Source organism: Chenopodium quinoa, unplaced genomic scaffold, assembly GCF_001683475.1.
Source record: "Chenopodium quinoa cultivar QQ74 unplaced genomic scaffold, ASM168347v1, whole genome shotgun sequence".
Taxonomy (NCBI): domain Eukaryota; kingdom Viridiplantae; phylum Streptophyta; class Magnoliopsida; order Caryophyllales; family Amaranthaceae; genus Chenopodium; species Chenopodium quinoa.
Genome location: NW_018742681.1, coordinates 2189853 through 2209558, shown reverse-complemented (window position 1 = coordinate 2209558; position 19706 = coordinate 2189853). Strand labels below are relative to the sequence as shown.

General features: G+C 41.4%; 1 protein-coding gene across 1 annotated transcript in view; it reads right to left on the bottom strand.

The window, feature by feature from the left end:
* LOC110722410 (ribosomal RNA large subunit methyltransferase I-like) overlaps positions 1-19706 on the bottom strand; it is a 26612-nt gene extending 6906 nt beyond the window's left edge. The window contains exons 1-6 of the mRNA XM_021901676.1: positions 19212-19706; positions 15818-16043; positions 15599-15733; positions 15200-15419; positions 14844-15030; positions 13841-14025 (exon numbers count right to left, since the gene is read on the bottom strand). Coding sequence (XP_021757368.1) covers positions 13841-14025; positions 14844-15030; positions 15200-15419; positions 15599-15733; positions 15818-16043; positions 19212-19326 — 1068 coding nt within the window. The 5' untranslated portion in view covers positions 19327-19706. The remainder of the gene's footprint in view (positions 1-13840; positions 14026-14843; positions 15031-15199; positions 15420-15598; positions 15734-15817; positions 16044-19211) is intronic.

The following is a 19706-nucleotide window of genomic DNA, read 5'->3' as shown; positions in this document are numbered from 1 at the left end:
TGCCGCCATTTTTCAATGGCTAAACATATTGCCATTAACTCCTTCTCGTAAATGGACTTAGCTTGGGCCCTCACACCCAAAAGCTTGTTATAAAAGGCAATGGGCCGACCCTCGTGCATTAACACGACCCAAGCCCGAACCCGAAACCGAAACCATCGGTTTCTAAGACAAACCCCTTGTGGAAGTCCGGCATCGCCAAAACGGGAGCCGGAGTCATGGCTTCCTTCAATTTTTGAAAAGCTCGTGAAGCTTCAACAGTCCACCCAAAGGAGTCCTTTAATTGGTTGTCAAGGGGCTTGCTATTTGTGCATATTAGGCCACAAACTTTCTATAATACCCCAGTGAGCCCAAGAAACCCCCTTAACTCTCTTAAATTCTTTGGGCTAGCCCAATTCAACACTGCCTCAATTTTCTCTTAAAACATTGAAACCCCATCCACCGAAATTACATGGCCTAGGTAGGCCACTTGCCTTCTACCAAACTCGCATTTCTTATAATTGGGATAAAGCTTGTGATCAGTGAGTTTCTTCAGCACTTGTTGTAAATGATGAACATGTTCATCCTCATCCATACTATACACGAGTATATCGTCAAAAAAGACGAGTACAAACTTGCGTAAATATGGCCTAAAGATATCATTCATCAAAGATTGGAAAGTTTCCGGCGCATTTGTAAAATCGAAAGGCATCACGAGAAATTCGTAATGGCCTTCGTAATTACAGAATGTCGTCTTGTCGGTATCTTCCGGTCGAACTCGAATTTGATGGCATCCAGATTTAAGGTCCAATTTCGAGAACACCTTAGCTCCACCCAACTCATCTAGGAGTTCGTTGATCACCGGAATCGGATACTTATTCGGTACCGTCTCCTTGTTGAGCGCCCTATAGTCCACGGAAAACCTCCACGAGCCATCTTTTTTCTTCACTAATAATACAGGACTTGAGAAAGGACTTGTTGAGGGTCTAATTATTCCGACCTCCATTATCTCTCTTATGAGCTTTTCAATTTCGTCCTTTTGAACTTGCAGACACTGGTATGGTCGTACACTAATCGGTTTGCTCCCCTCCTTTGATGTGATGGCATGTTTGTGCCCCCTCACCGACGACAACCCATGTTGCATTTTAAAAAAACGACCCATACTCTTGTAATAACCTCTTCAAGAATTCGGGTAGTTGCTCCAACTTCCTTGCTGCTCCTTCGCCTTCCACTTGATTAATTTCAAGTAAAACTCCCCTGCCTTGTTTTTGTATGGTTCGAAACATTGCCTTCAAGGAAATTTGGCTCGTCTCTAAGGTCGGGTCCCAAACCAATATGACGGGAACTCCCCCTATCGCAAATTTCATCTCGTGGGTCTTCCAATTTGTCGTCACTGCCCCTAACTTCTCTAACCATTGTACCCCCAAAACTACATTCGCGTTTCCCAACCTGAGTGGCAAAAATCTTCTACTATCGTAACTCCACCTTGCAACTTTACCCCATACCACATCACCATTGCCGAGACACCCCAAATTCACCCCCTTCCATCATGGGAATACTGGCCTCACCCACTACCACCGTTGATATTAAGTTGTAGGTGGCACCAAGGTCGACTAACACCACCACCACCGACCTCCCTTTTACCTCTCCTTTAAGCTTCATTGTCTTCGGGTAGGAAATCCCAACTACCGAGCATAGCGACACCTCTACTTGCGCCCCTTCTTACTCCTCACCGGACCCACAGTACACCTCTTCCTCGGCATCATTGTTGTTGCCGGCTGTGAATAGGACAAAAAAATTCCTTGCGCTTGCACCGGTGTCCCACTCCCCACCTCTCGTCACACCGGAAACATAGTCCCTCAGCCCTCCTCTCTTGCAACTCCGCTTCTGTTAATCGTCTCATAAATGGGACGCTTTTGTTGTTACTGGAATTGTTGGTTGAGTTTCCAGTCATGTTGACTGAGGCTTGGGATTCATGTAGCTTGGGCCACGAGCCTAAAGTGGTGGATTGGTTTGGCACCCCGTAGGTTTATACCAAGCTCTAACCTTTTCTCTTGTTGTTATAACTAGAGCTACTAGTCACGTTTTGGGCCGGCCCAAATTAGTGGAAGCCCACCACTTTTCCTTTAAGTTGCTAAATCGGTTCTTTTCCTCTATTCGACCCGCAATCTCCATGGCCCACTCCAAGGTCTGTGGATCTAAGGATCTCAAGTCAGTCTTGACTTTTCCTTTTGACCCATTGATGAATTGGGCAAACAAGAGATCTTCTGAGATTCCTTCCAACGGAGCAACTAGTTCGATAAACTTCCGATAGTAATCCTCCACTAACCCATCTTATACCACCACGAGCCATTGTTCGTATAGTGTGCGTGAGTGCGACAGCCGAAACTCATGAAGGATGCATTGCTTGAGCTCCAACCACCGATCAACCGACCGCCGCTTTTGCTCCCACTGAAACAATTATAAAGACGACCCATCCATAACAACCACAGCCGCCTCTTTCTTTTCTCTCTCCGTCAGTTGATAAAACTCAAAGAAGGTTTCGGCCCGAAGAATCCAATTATCGAGATCATTGCCCGCGAAAGTCGGCATTTCGAGTTTACGGTATTTCAGTGGTTGCCTCTGACATCTCCTATACACCATCCGCCGCCACTCTAACCCCCGTTATTAGGAGGGCGTCACCCTCCGTTGTCTGGTGGTCGTCATCCCCGCGTCTCGAAGTTCCCCTCTTCTCTGGGCTAGGTACCCTGTTCTCGTCGTGAATTTGACTAGCCTCTACCTCCAGCTGTATCACCGGAGGCCGGTGAGGTGCGCGTTGGTATCCTTTTGCGGCCCTCACTTCCTCTCGTAGCTTCTCCATCTTCCCTCGTTCTATGGTTGCTTGACTATCCATGTCAACCCGAAAGCAGTCCAAACGACCCTCGAGTTTGGTGGTGGTGGTCACCACCTCCTCCAACTTTTTCTCTCTTCTTCTATGATGGTCTTCACAACTACTCCTACTATTCGAGTGAGCGAGTCCTCCTGGGTGCTCAACCTCCATCCAGGCTGTTAACGGGTCGGTGAGCCTTCCTTCCATGGCGTCCATACGTTGCGTGGTACTTGATTTGGGTAAAAATACCCATTCTACGTGGCCCAATCAGAAGGGGACACGTGTCACCCAAGGGCAGGTCCAATAAAGGCCACTCACGTGGCATCCCTAATCAGCAAAGGAAAAGGCAGCCATCAGGGCCCAATTCCGAGAAAGCCGTAAAACGGCGCAGCCCACCAAATCTAGGTCAAGATGACCAAAGAGAGGGCACCTTTTCCAATGACCCTATAAAGAGGGAGATTTTCCCCATTTCAGAGACACATTCAATTATTACAACATAATCAATTCTCTCACATCAGAGAAAAACACTTGATCTCGGAATCCGAGAAAATCTCACTTTACTTTCTGCACCTTTTTACATTCTTCGACCAGTTCTAACTTGATCTTCAAAGGCGGAGCTCCTACTGCCCGGGGTCTCCGTTGTCTTGTAGGTACAGGCGCCCAAAATCTAGGCTTAGTGACGTAACTTTCCCGAGGGACATAGAAAACCCCGAAACATTTGGCATCGTCTACATCCCTTGTGTGAACTTTAATAGACATCAGACGGTTGTTACCCGGCTATAACCCATTTGTTCCAATTTTAGGAGGGGAGCAAACATGTTCCACGATCCATCTCCAAAATAATCAAGCGGAATGCTGATGAACTTGGCAAAACCCCTTCCAAAGTGAGGAAGGTGAATCCAACTCAGACGGCTTCATCCTTACCGCATGTACAACAACCGGAGGCAAAGGTCCTGAAGGTCTAAAAACGCTCAGTCTCAGCGCTGAGTTGGCTGGGAATGAGCCGGACGTCCCCAGGACGTCGAAAAGTGGCAAGCCACTCGGTGCTGCAATCGATTCTGCAACAGTTGTGGGTAGAGAGACCCCTCAGTATGAAAACCAAGGTATGGACGACTGTTTTGAACTCCCATGACCGCTTGAGCATATGCGAGTCAAATCTCAAGGTACCCAATCGGGAGATTCGTCAGGCAGCCGACACAATATAGGTGCCGCTTATTCTGCTTTCTCACCACATCCTTCTTCTGGTGCAGATCTCTCTCAAAGGCCAGACCTCCAGCAGTCTCCAAACGGATGCTAAACGGATGCTGAGGACCCTCACCCGGTCGGAGAAAGACCAGGTTCCCTGGCTGCAGCAGGTCAACTTTGACCGCATCCTCGCCTTGCTGGCTGAGGTAACTTTGCTTCCTTTCAAATGCCTGATTTTAACAGTATTCTGTACCCATCTTTTAACCGCTGTGTTCTGTAGGCGATACTGAGGATGGACGAGCTCAAAGTCCCGTTTAGAGAGAAGCAAGAGGAGGTAAGAGACGCCTGTGCCACGGTGACCCATACCAAAACTCAGCTCAATATAGAAACACTTTGAATGATATAAAGTCTAAAGCCCGTGAGATGAAACAAGAGGAACTGATTAAGGAGCTCACGGTTGCTCTTGAGACGGCTAATAATCAGGCGTCTGATCTTGAACTTGAGTCACTGATCAGGGGTTATTCTGTTATACTGTGATGCCGTTTGGCTTGAAAAATGCGCCTGCTACTTTCCAGCGGACGATTAATACAGTCTTCATTAATCAAATTGGGAGGAATGTAGAGGTGTACATTGATGACATGATAGTCAAATCCAAGCTACAGACGGATCACCTTGCTGACCACCGAGTTCACCACACTCAGGCGGCACAAGGTCATGCTCAATCCCAAGAAGTGTGTCTTTGAAGTTGAGTCTGGGAAGTTTCTCGGATTTTTAATTAATCAAAGGGGAATAGAGGCCAACCCAGAGAAGATACAAGCGGTCATTGACATGAAGTCACCCTGCACTGTCAAAGAAGTTCAGAAGTTAACAGGTTGTCTGGCGGCATTGGGGAGATTCCTCGGCCGGTCAGGTGACAAGTGCCTCTATTTTTTCCAAGCTATCAAAAAGAAGACTAGGTTTGAATGGGGGGATGATGCTGAGGTGACCTTTCAGAAATTGAAAGAACATTTACGCTCTTTGCCGAGGCTTGTTAGCCCTCTGCCAAAGGAGGTGTTTATCATGTACTTAGCCGTCTCAGACCATGCTCTTAATAGCGTTCTCCTTGCTGAAAGAGACGACGTCCAGCTCCCGGTCTATTTCATTAGCCATGTTCTTCGAAATGCTGAATTACGGTACCCAATGGTTGAAAATTTTGGTCTAGCTCTTTTCATAGCAGTCAAGAAGTTGAAGCCTTACTTCTTGGCACATCCGGTTGTGGTCTACACAGACGAACTCCTCAAGCGGCTAATGACAACCTTGGAGTGATCCGATAGGATGCTCAAATGGGCTATTGAAATGCAGAGTCTTGAAATCTCTTTCGAACCAAGGAAGACAGTGAAGGGTCAGGCATTTGCCGACTTCATTATCGAAATGACAAGGCCGGCTGAGCCGGAGAATCTTAATCAGGTTTGGAAAGTGTATGTAGACGGGAGCTCTACTATGCACAGTTGTGGTACAGGGATTATATGTCAGTCCCCAGAGGAGGACAAGTACGAATATGCACTACGGTTCAAGTTTCAGGCCTCGAATAATGAGATAGGGTATGAAGCCCTGCTAGCCGGTATACACATCTGCAAGGCGGCAGGAGCAAGAAAACTTGACGCCTGCTCTAATTCTCAATTGGTTGTTAGCCAATACCATGCTGACTATGAGGCCACCCATCCGGCTATGGTCAAATACTTGCAGACGGTCAGGTCAGAAGCTGGGACACTTGATGAATTCCATTTAAGTCAAGTGCCCCGGTCAGGGAACAATAGGTGGATGCTCTTTCTAAGTTGGCATCATCCGCCTCCTGTAATACGCCTCGGTTAGGGAGGTAATGGAAAAACGAAGTATTGAGGAAGATCCCATTGGAGTCCTGGAGCGAAGCCCAACCTGGATGGATGGCATCTAGGCCTATCTGCTAGACGGCACTTTACCGGCTACATATCCAGAAATGGCTGCAATAAAAAAACATGCGGCCAACTTTAAGATTCATAATGGAGAGCTTTTCAAGAAGAGTTTTCTGCAACCTCTTTTGAAATGCATCACCCTAGAAAGGGGGCAAGAAATCCTGGAAGATCTACACTCGGGCTTTTGTGCCTCACACACAGGAGACAGGTCTCTAGCCTTTTCAGGCGGCAAGGCTACATCTGACCTACTCTTGAGGCAGATGCCATGGAAATGGTGAAGAAGTGCGTTAAGTGTCAAAGATTCGACAGACTCATACACAATCCAGCCACTGATGTGACGGCCATTCATAGCCCATTACCATTCGCCAAATGGGGCATGGACATTCTGGGTTCGTATACGTCTGCGCTAGGCGGACGGCGGTATATCCTTGTCGCCGTTGACTATTTCACCAAATGGGTAGAAGTAGAGGCGGTCAAAGGCATTAAGACAAAAGGATGTCATCTCCTTCATCTGGAAGAATATCATCACCCGGTTTGGGGTACCTATGTCTATGGTCTTTGACAATGGCTCTCAGTTTGAGACGTCTACCCTCAATAATTGGTTGGGAGACCAAGGGATCTATTACTGTTTTTGCATCAGTAGGTCGTCCCCAAGCAAACAACCCCCTCTAACAAGCTTATCTCAGACGACATAAAAAAGAAAATTGAAAGGGCTTGCGGTCTATGGCAGAAAAGTTAACTCATGTCCTATGGGCCATCAGAACAACAGCAAAAGGGGCAACCGGCGCAACCCCATTCCTTATGGTATACGGTGTTGAAGCCGTCTTGCCCATTGAGTTTTATGAGCCAACTCTTCGAATCATGTTGTATGATGAAGAGGCAAATGGCAGGCCATGCGGTTAGCATTGGACACACTCCCGGAGCGCAGGGGCAATGACGCCTTACGTCATGAGATTACCATCTGAGAATGACAAGAGCCTACCACAAAAGAGTACACAAGCGGCCCTTGAAAGTAGGGGACTTTGTGTTACGGAAAATGGAAGCAACCGGTAGGGCCAATGAGCAACGAAAGTTGACTCCCAATTGGGAAGGCCCCTACCGGATCTATGAAGAAGTGAGACGCGGCACCTACCGCCTAAAATTCCAGACGGCAGGCAGCTAGCCAGAACTTGGAATGTAGATAACTTAAAAAATACTACTTCTAAAACTTGTAAATTTTTGTAAATAAAAAGCCTATCAATGAAAAAGTTGCTTATTATTTCAACTCTGTTTATTTATTTATTGATTTAATTATATACATCTCCCAATGGGAATACCGTCTGTGCAATGTGTAGACGGCCTTATTAAAGCCAATCATCTGCTCCAACAAGAGTAGACATCCGGCGACGTCCATCTCTCATCCGGGTGGTACATTGCTTTATAAACTTATCGCAAACGGCAAAGATTGATTAGCCCAATGAGGCGCACTCATAGCCGTTCCACATAAGCAATCTAAAGGAAACCTAGACGATGTATTAAAACCGCGTGTCCGCAGACTCAGCCGGTAACCTACCGTATTCCAACTTAGATTGCATTAAGAATCATATACTTATAGTCCTCCCAATGGGGCAGAGGGCGCCTGAGTGTATGAATGGGTTACAAATACCCCACACGGTTAAAACGATCCTGGTCCAATAGACTAAGCAACTTCCAAAGACCACCTGGGTTCCAAGCTCAAACCGCCTGGACAGCTTTATATTTGGTTTGGGGCAATCACGGTTGTGATTGATTGACTTAGGAACTCATCATACTCCTAAAAGTACCAAGAGACCCCAAGTCAATCAACCAAAACCAACCACACAGCCCCTTGGGGCAAAATAGTCAGCCAGTTTTGTTAGTTGCCTCGTACAATTAACAAGTTAGGCAAAATTCAAGCATATATACAAAACAAATCAAAGCAAATAAAAAATTGCAAAAATTGAAGCAAATTTAACAAAACCGACTTAGTTGGCAATTTCATAAAATAAAGCCCGACCAAAGGGCCGGGAGAGTGATTGTCAAACCGGATCCACATCTGGGAAATAAAGATTGTTTAAATTACATTCAAATACTCTGCTCACAGGCCGGAAATACAGATGGCTCTTGGCCGGTTCAATCCTGGTCTTTCTCAGACCGAGTTAGGGTCCTCAACATCCGTTTGGAGTACTGCTGGAGGTCTGGCCACCTTTGAGAGAGATCTACAGTAGAAGAAGGATGTGGTGAGAAAGCAGCATAAGCAGCACCTATATTGTGCCGACTGCCAGACGAATCTCCCGATTGGGTAGCTTGAGATTTGACTCGCATATGCTCAAGCGGCCATGGGAGTTCGAAACAGTCGTCCATACCTTGGTTTTCAGACCGTGGGGTCTCCACCCACAGCCGCTGCAGAAACAGTTGCAGCACCGAGTGGCTTAACACTCTTCGACATCCGAGGGACGTCCAGCTCATTGCCAACAAGCTCAGCGGAGACTGAGCATTTTCAGACCTTCCGGACCTTTACCTCCGGTTGTTGGTCTGTTTTGTACAGGCAGCAGGGATGAAGCCGTCTAAGTTGGATTTACCTTCCTCACTTTGGAAGGGGTTTTGCCAAGCTCATCAGCATTGCGCTTGAGCATTTTCGAAATGGATCGTGGAAAGTGTTTGCTCCCCTCCTGAAACTGGAACAAATGTGTTACAGCCGGGTAACAACCGTCTGATGTCTATAAAAGTTCACACAAGGGATGCAGGCGGAACTTACCCCAACATTCTTTACCGCCAGTTAGGCCCTCTTCTTCTCAAGCCGATCCTTCCGAGTCTGGGCCGCAGACTTGGCAGCCGTCTTTTCAGCATCCACCACTTTTTCTGCAAAAAGAAACCGGTTGATTAGACAAAACAGTAATCACAATAATAGAAACGGCAACATAACGCCGGCTAAATGGTTAACGTACGTCTCTTAAACATGGTACTAAGACCACAGGCGGAGAGGAACGCCTCATCCTTGAGTCGGTCTGGATGGGGTACCCAATTTCTTGGGCACTAGTATTTCCGAGCCATCGTCTACGGGTGCAGTTGTGGTTTAGAAAAACTCCGGCTCCATTATTTCAGCCAGGCCTTCTCAAGAACGTGTGGAAGGGCACACTTCTTCCCTAAGAGAGCCGGCTCCTTGTTGTACCGGCGGAGAAAGGGGTCGTGTCGCAGAGACGGGGAAGAGACTAAATAAAACTTGCTCTTCCAGTTGGTCCACTTGGACGGCTTGTCCAAAGTAATCATGTATTTTGGGAGTATGGTCAACGTATATCACGGATTCGGCTCATGTAATGCATATGAGCGAACGCCTCAAAGCTGGGCGTAAGATTTTGCATCTCGCAGGCGGCGATATAGCTCCGAATGTTCACCCATGAGTTGGGTGTGAGTTGCCATACACCTAACTCATAACCCTCAAGATGGCTCTAATTCCTTTGTGGAGGGGGAAGCGGAGGCCGGCTTTAAATGTCGCCTCATAGCAGCCGAAATAGTTGTCGGCATGGTCAATATCATCCTCCCAGACGACAGCCGTCTCTACAGGCGGCACAATTATTTCCCAACCTTTCCCCATTGGGCACCTATCCCTAAAAGCTTCGAAGCTAGCTTCCAGGGTAATTCTATCCTTGGCGGACATGTGTGTCTCAGTCGGGTTGGTCATAGACGACCCCTTCGATGACTCACCCTCCTGGCAGTCGACATCCGCTTGTAGGGAGCTTGATGCCTCAGAATCAGATCGTTGGACGACCTCTTCGCCGTCTTCCTGTTCAAATTCGTTTTGCGCACTAGGGGCAGAGACGGATCCCTCTCCGTCTGTCTCATTTAAAATCCCATCAATGGGAGTAGTGGGGGCACTCGGGGGAGAATCTGCCTCTTGCTCATCCGTCCTATCATATTCCTCAGGCGACGTAACCTCATCAGCCGGGACTTCTAAAGTGTGCCTTCTATGTCTTGGCCTTGTAGCCGTCTCTTTGACGCACAGAGACAGTCAAATTCGGGAATGAGCAAGGCAGATCCAAACACCCAGAGACAGCACCCCAGTCCTAGACTCAGCCGTACTAGGAGAACGGCTGGTTATTGACCTAGGCTGTGCCGTGCGTGCTGTTGGTGAATCCATTTATTAAAGTTATATATATACAAACGGTAAAGCTTGAAAGAGCTGAGAAGGGGAGAGACGGTTACCTTAATGTAGCTTGCTGAAACGAGTCTCAAGCGTTGACCGGCTATGTCAACGAAAATAGCAGACGAAAGTTTTTGCGGAAGTTACATCAAGCGACAACCAGAGTCTCTCTCTCTCTAGAATTTTCTCTTTTTCTCTCTCTAGACTTTTTCAAATGTCAAAGATGAGGGAGGAAGGGTAGGGGTAGATGCTTATTTATAGAGGGGTAAAAACGGGGGCATCCCCGTAATTCCCTCAGAAGGTGAACACGTAAAAACTGTTCACCACTTCCAGAGTGACACGCGTCACAGGTGCCACGTGGCACGCCACGTCACCCCTGTGAGGGGCAAATGATTTGGGTAAAAATACCCATGCTACGTGGCCCCATCGGAAGGGGACACGTGTCACCCCAAGACAGGTCCAATAAGGGCCACTCACTAACTGATACCTGACATCCCCAATTAGCAAAGGAAAAAAGCAACCTCCAGGGCCCAATTCCCGAGAAAGCCATAAAAACGGCTTTCGCCCACCAAATCTAGGTCAAGATGACCTAAGAGAGGGCACCTTTTCCAATGACCCTATAAACAGGGAGATTTTCCCCATTTCAGGGACACATTCAATTATTACAACATAATCAATTCTCTCACCTCAGAGAAAAACACCCGATCTCGGAATCCGAGAAAATCTCACTTTACTTTTGGCACCTTTTTTACATTCTTCAACCGGTTCTAATTTGATCGTTGGAGGCGGAGCTTCTACTGCGCGGGGTCTCCGTTGTCTTGCAGGTAAAGGTGCCCAGAATCCAGGCTTAGTGACGTAACTTTCCCGAGGGACACAGAAAACCCCGAAACAGTATTGTTCACCATGATCGAACCGGCTCTGATACCAGGTTGTAATAGACCAGATTTTCCACACCAAGATTAAACACAATCAATAGTAATTTAATGCTAAAGCTTGAATTGCTAATGATTTTCGGATTACAAACTTAGAGAGATAAGTATAGCTTTAACCTTTAGGCTATAAGTCTCATGGTACCTTGAGGCTACTAATCTCAACGTGTTTCACTCAAAAACTGGAGGGATTCTTGTAACACATACTACACTACTTATACTCAAGATTTCTAATGGTCGGCTGACGTGAAGGAGATACATGTGACTACTTAGCTAATATAGAAAAACCATAAGCAAACATAATTATAGTTGGTTGCTTTCTTCCCTAAACTCCTTAATTGGATTTGTCTTCTTGCATAGAAATGCTCCTTGGTTGCTACTCTTGCTTTTGACCTTGCTCATGTTGGTGCTGACCCTTGTTCTTCCCTTTTTCACGCCTCGAATACACCAATAAAGGTGTTTGACCCGGTTAACTCGAGCGGTCGAGCCACTAAATTAGTCCATCACAAACATCATTTAAAAGTAAACTCCTAAACTATTTAGGACACCTATCCCAATAGCTCGCTTACTATTAAAACAAGCACCAGGCTAAGAACAACACAAGGTGCTGAGGTAGCAAAAGTCATAGGGGCTTAATGCTTGATTTACCAAGAAACAAATCAAGGATCAGGACCTTGTACATTTCAATTTTATCCCGCGACGGAACCACATCAATACTTTATTAGGTGCTGATCCTATGGAGCTTATTTACTTACTTTCGTGTCTTTATTTAGTTGACACACATTGACTTTTATCACAATTTGTCCATCAATATCTTTGATTATCTATCTATAAAACTTATAACAAGTTAAAATTCCAATAATATACATTAGGATAAATCTAATATCTTACTTATTAAAACCTGCTTATGAATAATAGCCAAAAAAGATGGTCAAAGCTATGCTAAAATAAAAATATGTCAACTAAATAGAGACAGAGTTGAGTAGTACTTAACTAAAGGTGTGTTGGAAATAAAAATCAGGAAGGAGAGAAAATTTTGTATGATTCAACTTCGATTGAGCCCAGATAACATATTGTTAACGAGCTAACTTTAAATCCACATTTCAGATGAGAAGGTCAACATATTAACAATAGTTAAAGTTCTCTATTTAGGCTTCAGAGATCAAATCTACCTTTAGATGGTTCTCACACACACACAACTCATTTAGACTAATTTATTCACTATGTATAATTAGAAAGCTACGAATGGCAAGATAAGCAAAAATTGTCAACATTATGATGTGCACAAAGCATTATTACCAATCCCAAATTATAAAGATTCTTTGTTTCATGTCAAAATACATTCGATGAGGTTTGCTTGTTGATTGTTGGACTAGGATAAGCTACCTTAGTTGATGATCATAATAGCATGTTAATCTTTGTTTGTCATGGGAATGTGAACTTTAATTGACATAATAGATTGCATGCTTGATCTAAATTCTCTTAGGATTAAGTTTGAGAGGGATCTTGACTTAAGATTTTGAGAATTTGTTCTTGATTGATGTCAATTGCTCCTAACATCCTAGTCTTTGCATGGTGTTAGTTGATTGATGCCCAAATCCTACATTAAATTCCTTGATTTCATGAGGAATCCAACCCCCTAGTGCCTTTATCATTTGATTTACTTGTCAATTTGAATTGTAATTCAATTTAGATAATTCAACTTCAACATTTCGATTTCGAAGTAGCTTAATCATTGGATCAATTTCAATTGTATTTCCCTTTCCTCGTAGTACAATCCTATGCTTGCTTAGGATAGTTAAGTGCTTATAAATCTTGTTTGATATAGGGTGATTAGACTTCGATCTATTCCCTTGTCAATGAGACCACTCAGACCTTTATAAATGGACGCTAACTGATTTCATTAATGGGAAGTTGGTAATATTGCAACTTCTTGATTGGTTCCTTAAAAAAAATAAAAAATAAATGTCATTTACTTTTACTAGTGTTTTGTTTACAGTTAAAATCATATGAAATAAATATTATCTTAAACATTTTTTAAATCAAAGAAATTGACAAGTTTATTGTCAATGCTACAACCTAATAACTATAAATGTGTTTATTTTAATTGGAAGTCATATAAAAAATTGCAAAATTGGACATATACTTTTAAATCAATGCAATTTACTATAATACTCCCTTCATTCCTAAAAGTCAGACTCAACTCACTTTTTGTTTTAGAGTGTTTTGAAAAGTTCGAATCACTTTTAGTTTGTCATTGTTAGTCAAACCCTTTTTACTACTTTATCCTACACTATATATAACTTTTTTACGCACTCTCTCTTCTTTTATCTATTTTTTTTTACACCCACCCACCTCTTACTCCAGGTGTCTTACTTAATCCACTTTTTCTTACACCCACTCACTTTTTATAGGGAACATTTTAGCAATACTTTAGAGAGATAAATTTGGTTCTCAATTCTCATCTTAAACTTGGTTCTCTTGGAGCTTAATTATATATACTTCCTATGTTTCCTTAAAATTGCAAAAATTAAATTTTGTACTATTTATATACTAACTTTGACCACATGTTATTAATATAATACTTAAAATAAGATATTAATACATAATTTGCCGTTGGATTAATCTAAAGTTTATTTTCAATATACTAACTTTAATTACAGAGAGAGAGAGAGAGAGAGAGAGAGAGAGAGAGAGAGAGAGAGAGAGAGAGAGAGAGAGAGCATTAAAACTCAATTACGTCGTCAACAAAATGCAGTCAAGTTTTAGCCTTTTCTATTAACCAATAAAGTTCATGCAAACTTTAACTGACCTCTTTCCGTGGAGCCAGTTTAGGAGGGTCTAAAATGACAATATCCCATGTCTCGTTTCTAGCAGCAGCTTTCTTCATGAAGTCAGATGCATCTTGCTTCAAAAATGTTACCCTCTCAGATTCTAGGCCATTGAGTACAACATTTTTTTCTGCAAGCTCCAGAGCAGGCATCGATGAATCAATACCTTGCAATAGATAACAATTGTTTGTATTCATCCTCATGACAGATGCACACAATAGAACTTAGAAACACGGTTTATCATGGTTTGAAACTACAATTTGTCTTACATCCAGTGATAATTAATAATTCAATGATTTGAAAACTAAATAGAATCATAAGAAATCATACATTAATAGCTTCTGAGGTACATAAGAAGATAACCTAGTCATTAAGGCTAGGAAAAGGAACTCGGAACTGTTTCTTTTTCCCATTTCCAAATCTCCATTTTTGTTAGAGGATGTTTGTTTGTATTTCCCCATCTTTCTCCCTCCTCTAGATTGAGCAACAAATGACAGCTCAACTTTATGAATGTCAAACTCAAATTGTCTTATAAGGCTCCCATTATTCTTATTCTTAGTCTTAATAGGTCTAGAAAATATTACAGCTTGGTGCACAAGAAATACCAATTTGAAATTCAGACTGTCTTAATTTTAAAAAACTTCTAAAATTCAGTGGTCTTATAGTTATATCCAAAAACAATTGCAAGCCTACCAAAGAAGAAGAAGAAGAAAAAGATAAGGGGGGGGGGGGGGGGCGGAGGTAATGCTTCACATATTCACATATGAAATACAAGGGAGGATATTAACAATAAGCATATAGCATACTATGAAGCATAATGTTCATAATTTATGATGTGAACAGCATAATTTCACATGTTGACCATGCCTTATAATTTAAGATTCAAGGCATTGGATAGCTGCCATAATATGCCTACAGATTTCTCCACACAAGAGTGTGTGTGTTGGGGGAGGGGGGTAAAAATTTCTAAAATGTAATATATACCGGTTACTGACACAGCACCACCACGTGCTGCATTAAGAGAAAATCCGCCACTATAGCAGCATATATCAAGGACCCTCTTGCCTTCGGCAATTGTTGCTATGAACTGACGGTTTTCACGTTGATCAGCATAAAATCCTGTTTTCTGTCCCGTGAGTGAAATAGCATATATAATTCCATTTTCCTTCACCTGAAAAAGTTTCAGCAGTTAGATTGCAAATGCTTCACTGATTAGGGAATAATGAGTGAATAGGATCATAAAGCAATACTCACATAACTTTTCTCCACGTTAAACACAATATATTTAGGAAAAGCAAGTTATTTCTCTCTGTTTATGCCTTCTTTCAGGAGGTAAATACCTCTACTTGTGGAAGAGGAGCAACAGGTGTATGCTTCAACTGCAAAAGGTCTAAACCCTCTTCTTTTAACATGTCAACTGAAGGTCTCCAGTTTATATGACGTATTCCATCAACTTTATTGATAAAAGCCTCTATTTCTAGTTTGTACTTCTCAACCCATGCAGCAGAAGATGCAACAACAGCTACATCACCAAACACATCAACAATAAGGCCAGACAACCTGAGTCCAGCATATGATATATTATGAGATGAAGAAAACACCAAAGACAATGTTACAAAAATGCATCATAGTCTGTGTAATAAACGGACAGAAGTTTCTACTGATCATCAAACTCTTAGTATGATTCTCTTTTAAGAGCTGTGTAAATATATACATTCTCCCAAGTTTGATGTAGGCACCTGTCTCCTTCACTGTTGACAAGACGGTACGCATTTGTATTTATAGAAGGGAGCCCTAACTGTCTTCGTAAATCTGTGGCCGCATTTATTCTATGCTCCAGTAGTCTCTCCATGTTCAATGCACATGTAGGGTCTCTACATATGTAGAAGAAAAGATATTGAAATCATCCCCTGTAGAAGTAATAAGGAAAAATACATTAAGCTCTTAAGACTATTTACCTTGAAGCTTCCTCCTCTAACTGCATTAGACGAACACAAAACATAGAAGCGGAATTGTATAAGCCCCATCCTATTGGAATTTCTGCTCCATCGGCTACCAAAACAACTTCGCCAGTCTTGGGCGGTGGTCTACCAATTATTCTATCAACTGCCCCACTATAGACCATAGGACTTCCATACTTAAAGAGTTGAGTCTTTCCTTTCTTCAGAACAACCTTTGCAATTCCTGCAAAGTATAGATATAATACCAGTGACAATTAGCATACAGTGCAAAAACAATAATGTCCCTTGAAGAAAGAAATAGAGTACAAGGACATCTATGATATTGATCAAAAAGCCCTTTCTCCAACCCCTCTTTGTTCATTTCATATTATGCCAAACTGGCAACCATTAAATAAGCATCACTTCAAAGTGGTGCCACAAAAGTCGCAATATTTTCAAAGTGGTGCTGCCCTCTGCAGACTTGCAGAAAATATCAGATTTTTCCCCAACCTTTATTTCCCTGTAGACAGGCCATTTGACCAAACCTTTGGTGAGGACTTTTGACATTCTGGTTATTAACATTCACTCCAGAATTTTCTCTTTAGAACCACCCACGTAAAACCTTAGACACAAACACACATAAAAAAAAACCCTAGATACACGTCCTCAAAAACATCTATTACTCCTATACTTAAAATCAAACACAACACATCAGATGAAAAAGATAGAGAAAGTGATAAAAAACAAGTCCTTCAAGAAGAACAGTAAAATGTATGACCCCTCATTATGCTTTCTAATTCAATCCCGCACTCTTATTATTGTTCAAGGACTAATTTCAATCATATGAATTGGTAGTATAAGAATAATTAAAGTAAAATCGTACTTATATTACTATATTTAGAACCTTGTATGACAAGCTAAGAAAGTTATCATATGTGAATCATATAAAATTTATCATTAATAGTAACATTTAAGGGTGAAATTTGATATTGTATGGCTATTACAATTAGTTATTTCATAGTTTATATAACTATGAAATAACCATAGGCTTGCAGAAAACGATGGTAGGACTTTTCATAATTGTACTAATTGCACCTTTGCCCGCAATGCATCAAAACTATTCTTTATGGTGTTATCCACTTATCCCTTGGTATGCTTTAGGAAAAAGCTGTAATTGTGTGTTTGTTCCAACTTTTTTTTTTTATTACAGTCCAAATAATCACTTATGCAATTTCCTAATACTCATTTGCAGCTTCTTCTAACATTTGACCCTTCGCAACCAATTTTCCAAATCATTTTTATTATACTCCCTCTGTTTTTTTTTTTTTTCGTGATACATTAGCACTTTTCACGTATGCTGAGGCATATATTTGACAATTAATATCACTAATTGTGTGTTTATAAAAATTTGAAAAATGATATTTTGAAAATATCATTGTGACTAATCCAACAATATATTATACAACAACATTAAGTTATTATAAATTAGTTTTTTGTAAGAAAAAAAAAAAAAAAATCAAAGTCAATACGTTATTAGTGCAAAATGTCAGTGTTAACTAGAAAACATGGAAGGAGTTTCTGTCATATTCCAGAATCCAGAGTATCAGCAAGAGTAGGCAGGGATAACTCCCCGTTCATAGTTGAGGGAGGGGGGAACTCATGACCTTTACATACACCCAAGAACCCTTAACCTTCTTTAAGGGACAACTCCTTGAGGTATTAGAGTATTATAGATGTTACTGTTGCCTTTCAAAGAACACATCTTTTTAATACATAACTAAATAACTTGATGGACATGGAATTTTTGAAAAGTCAATCGAAGAACATATCTACATGAGATAACTTAAGTTAAAATCTCCATCCATCTTAAATAGTTTGAAAAATTCTTTGTGATGAGTTATTGAGATGCATAAATTATTATCTAATAGAAACTCCACTAGTGGGTTTTCCACTGCCAATCCCAAGCTTGGATAAAGGAAGAGGGTTACGGTAGGCCAGTGACAGCCAGTGTAAAACTTTGTTACATCGCTTGACATGAGCCACAATGATTGAGGGTAGTATTAGGATGGGTGACCTTCTAGGAAGTCTTCATGTTGGTTCATGTAGCCGATCCTACTTACAGGATTAAGGCGTTTAAGCAGAATAAGAAATGCGGATGTGCTAGAAGATAACAAAAGTATTATTTTATTGAGAAGGTAGATGTGATAGAAGTTAGAATATATTGGAGTATTTTTTTATTTTTTAATTGTGAGTGATAGTAATAGTGAGGTTCTTAATTTTTTTATGGTAGAAAGAGATATGGATTACAATAAAATTGGGGTTTTTCTCAATTATGAAGTTTTCAAACCAATCCAAGACAAATGTTTGAACTATTCTAGGATGGATGGAGAATTACGCTATGTGTTCAAGCCCAACTTTAAGCTCTATTTCATCCAACCTCAAATTTTTTAAACATCATTCCAGTATAATTTTCTCTCTGAACTAGATAATGAGTAATATAAATGCCCTCCAATAGAATCAACATATGACTATATTAGCCTCAACTCTCAGACTTCCTTAAGTAAATGTCCCCTTTCATATTGTCCCCTAGCATAGACTGCTTTAACACCTTTAAGGTTCCAATATTGTTTGTGTCACTCGATTACTAACATAATAGAAGAAATGTGATTCCAATACGTCCTACAAATTAAAGGCAAAAATTTTACCAGTTCCAAGGGATTGAATACATTTCACAGCAACAAGAATTAAGACTTTTAACACTTTCTACCATTTAAATTAACACATGTAAATGAGCATCTCATCCTCAAAAGCAACATAAATGTTATTATAGTCCATTACGGTTCGAAAGATAGGGCACAGATACAAAGTCTATAGCAATAAAGTCACAAACCACCAACAAAAGTGCTAAACCAATATAGATGATATTCTTATATAAATCTCCAATAATTAATTGAAATAAAGAAGGCATTATGTGCAATTTCGGCTACCAATTAGCAGATAATCTAACTGCCAAGTGCCAATACATCATTCTGGTATACACCAAGCCACCAAGGTATCAAAATCATTCATATATATGAAATTCAAAGTTGCAAGTTTTTTTACAAAAAAAGTCTCTTGGAATTTAGGACGGGAAGCTATTGGAGTTCAAAAAAATGATTTATTATTCATAATTGGCCCATTAAGCAATCAAAAATCATGCAGAAAGCCTAACAAAAAATAACTCCAAAAGGACCAAAACTACACCGTTTGGCGAATTAAAATCAGGCAAATTAATATAGATAGCTATATTGTAAATTAGAAATCATATTTTTTGACAATTAATCATGTACAGTGAGTTCAGAACATCAAAGAATGAGAGCAGAAGTCATTGAAGAAGACGAAAATGAGGAGAGAGAAAGAGAAAGAGAGAGACCTTGAGGAGAAGAAGAAGCGATTTCCTGGAGGGTGGTGGTAGGAGCAGAAGATGAGGAGAGAGATAAGCATTTGATAAAGCGAGAAGGAAGAATTGACATAGCCGCCATTGTCATTTGAGCTTGAAACTGCTATGGCGGGGAAATTCAGGTTACGGGCCGCTTTGAGCTTTGGAATTTCTAAGCGAACATCCGTATATATGGATAATAACTACTCCACCGTTTTTTAAAGAGCACTTTTCCTAAATAATGTTGAGAAAGTATCTAATTCCCAAATTATAGCTAATCCTTTTTTAATTTTCACCGTACCGTCCACGTCACCGGTTCAGTGGAAATTATTTTTAAAACGGGTTAATTAGAAAACCGCTACTTCAAGTAGCGGTGTACTGAAGTAGCGGTTTTCTTATTAATATTTTTTAACAGAATCAGTTTCTCCTTTTCCTTCCTTAGTAAAATTATTCGAAATCAAACATCCCAAAAAAAAAAAAAAAAAAAAA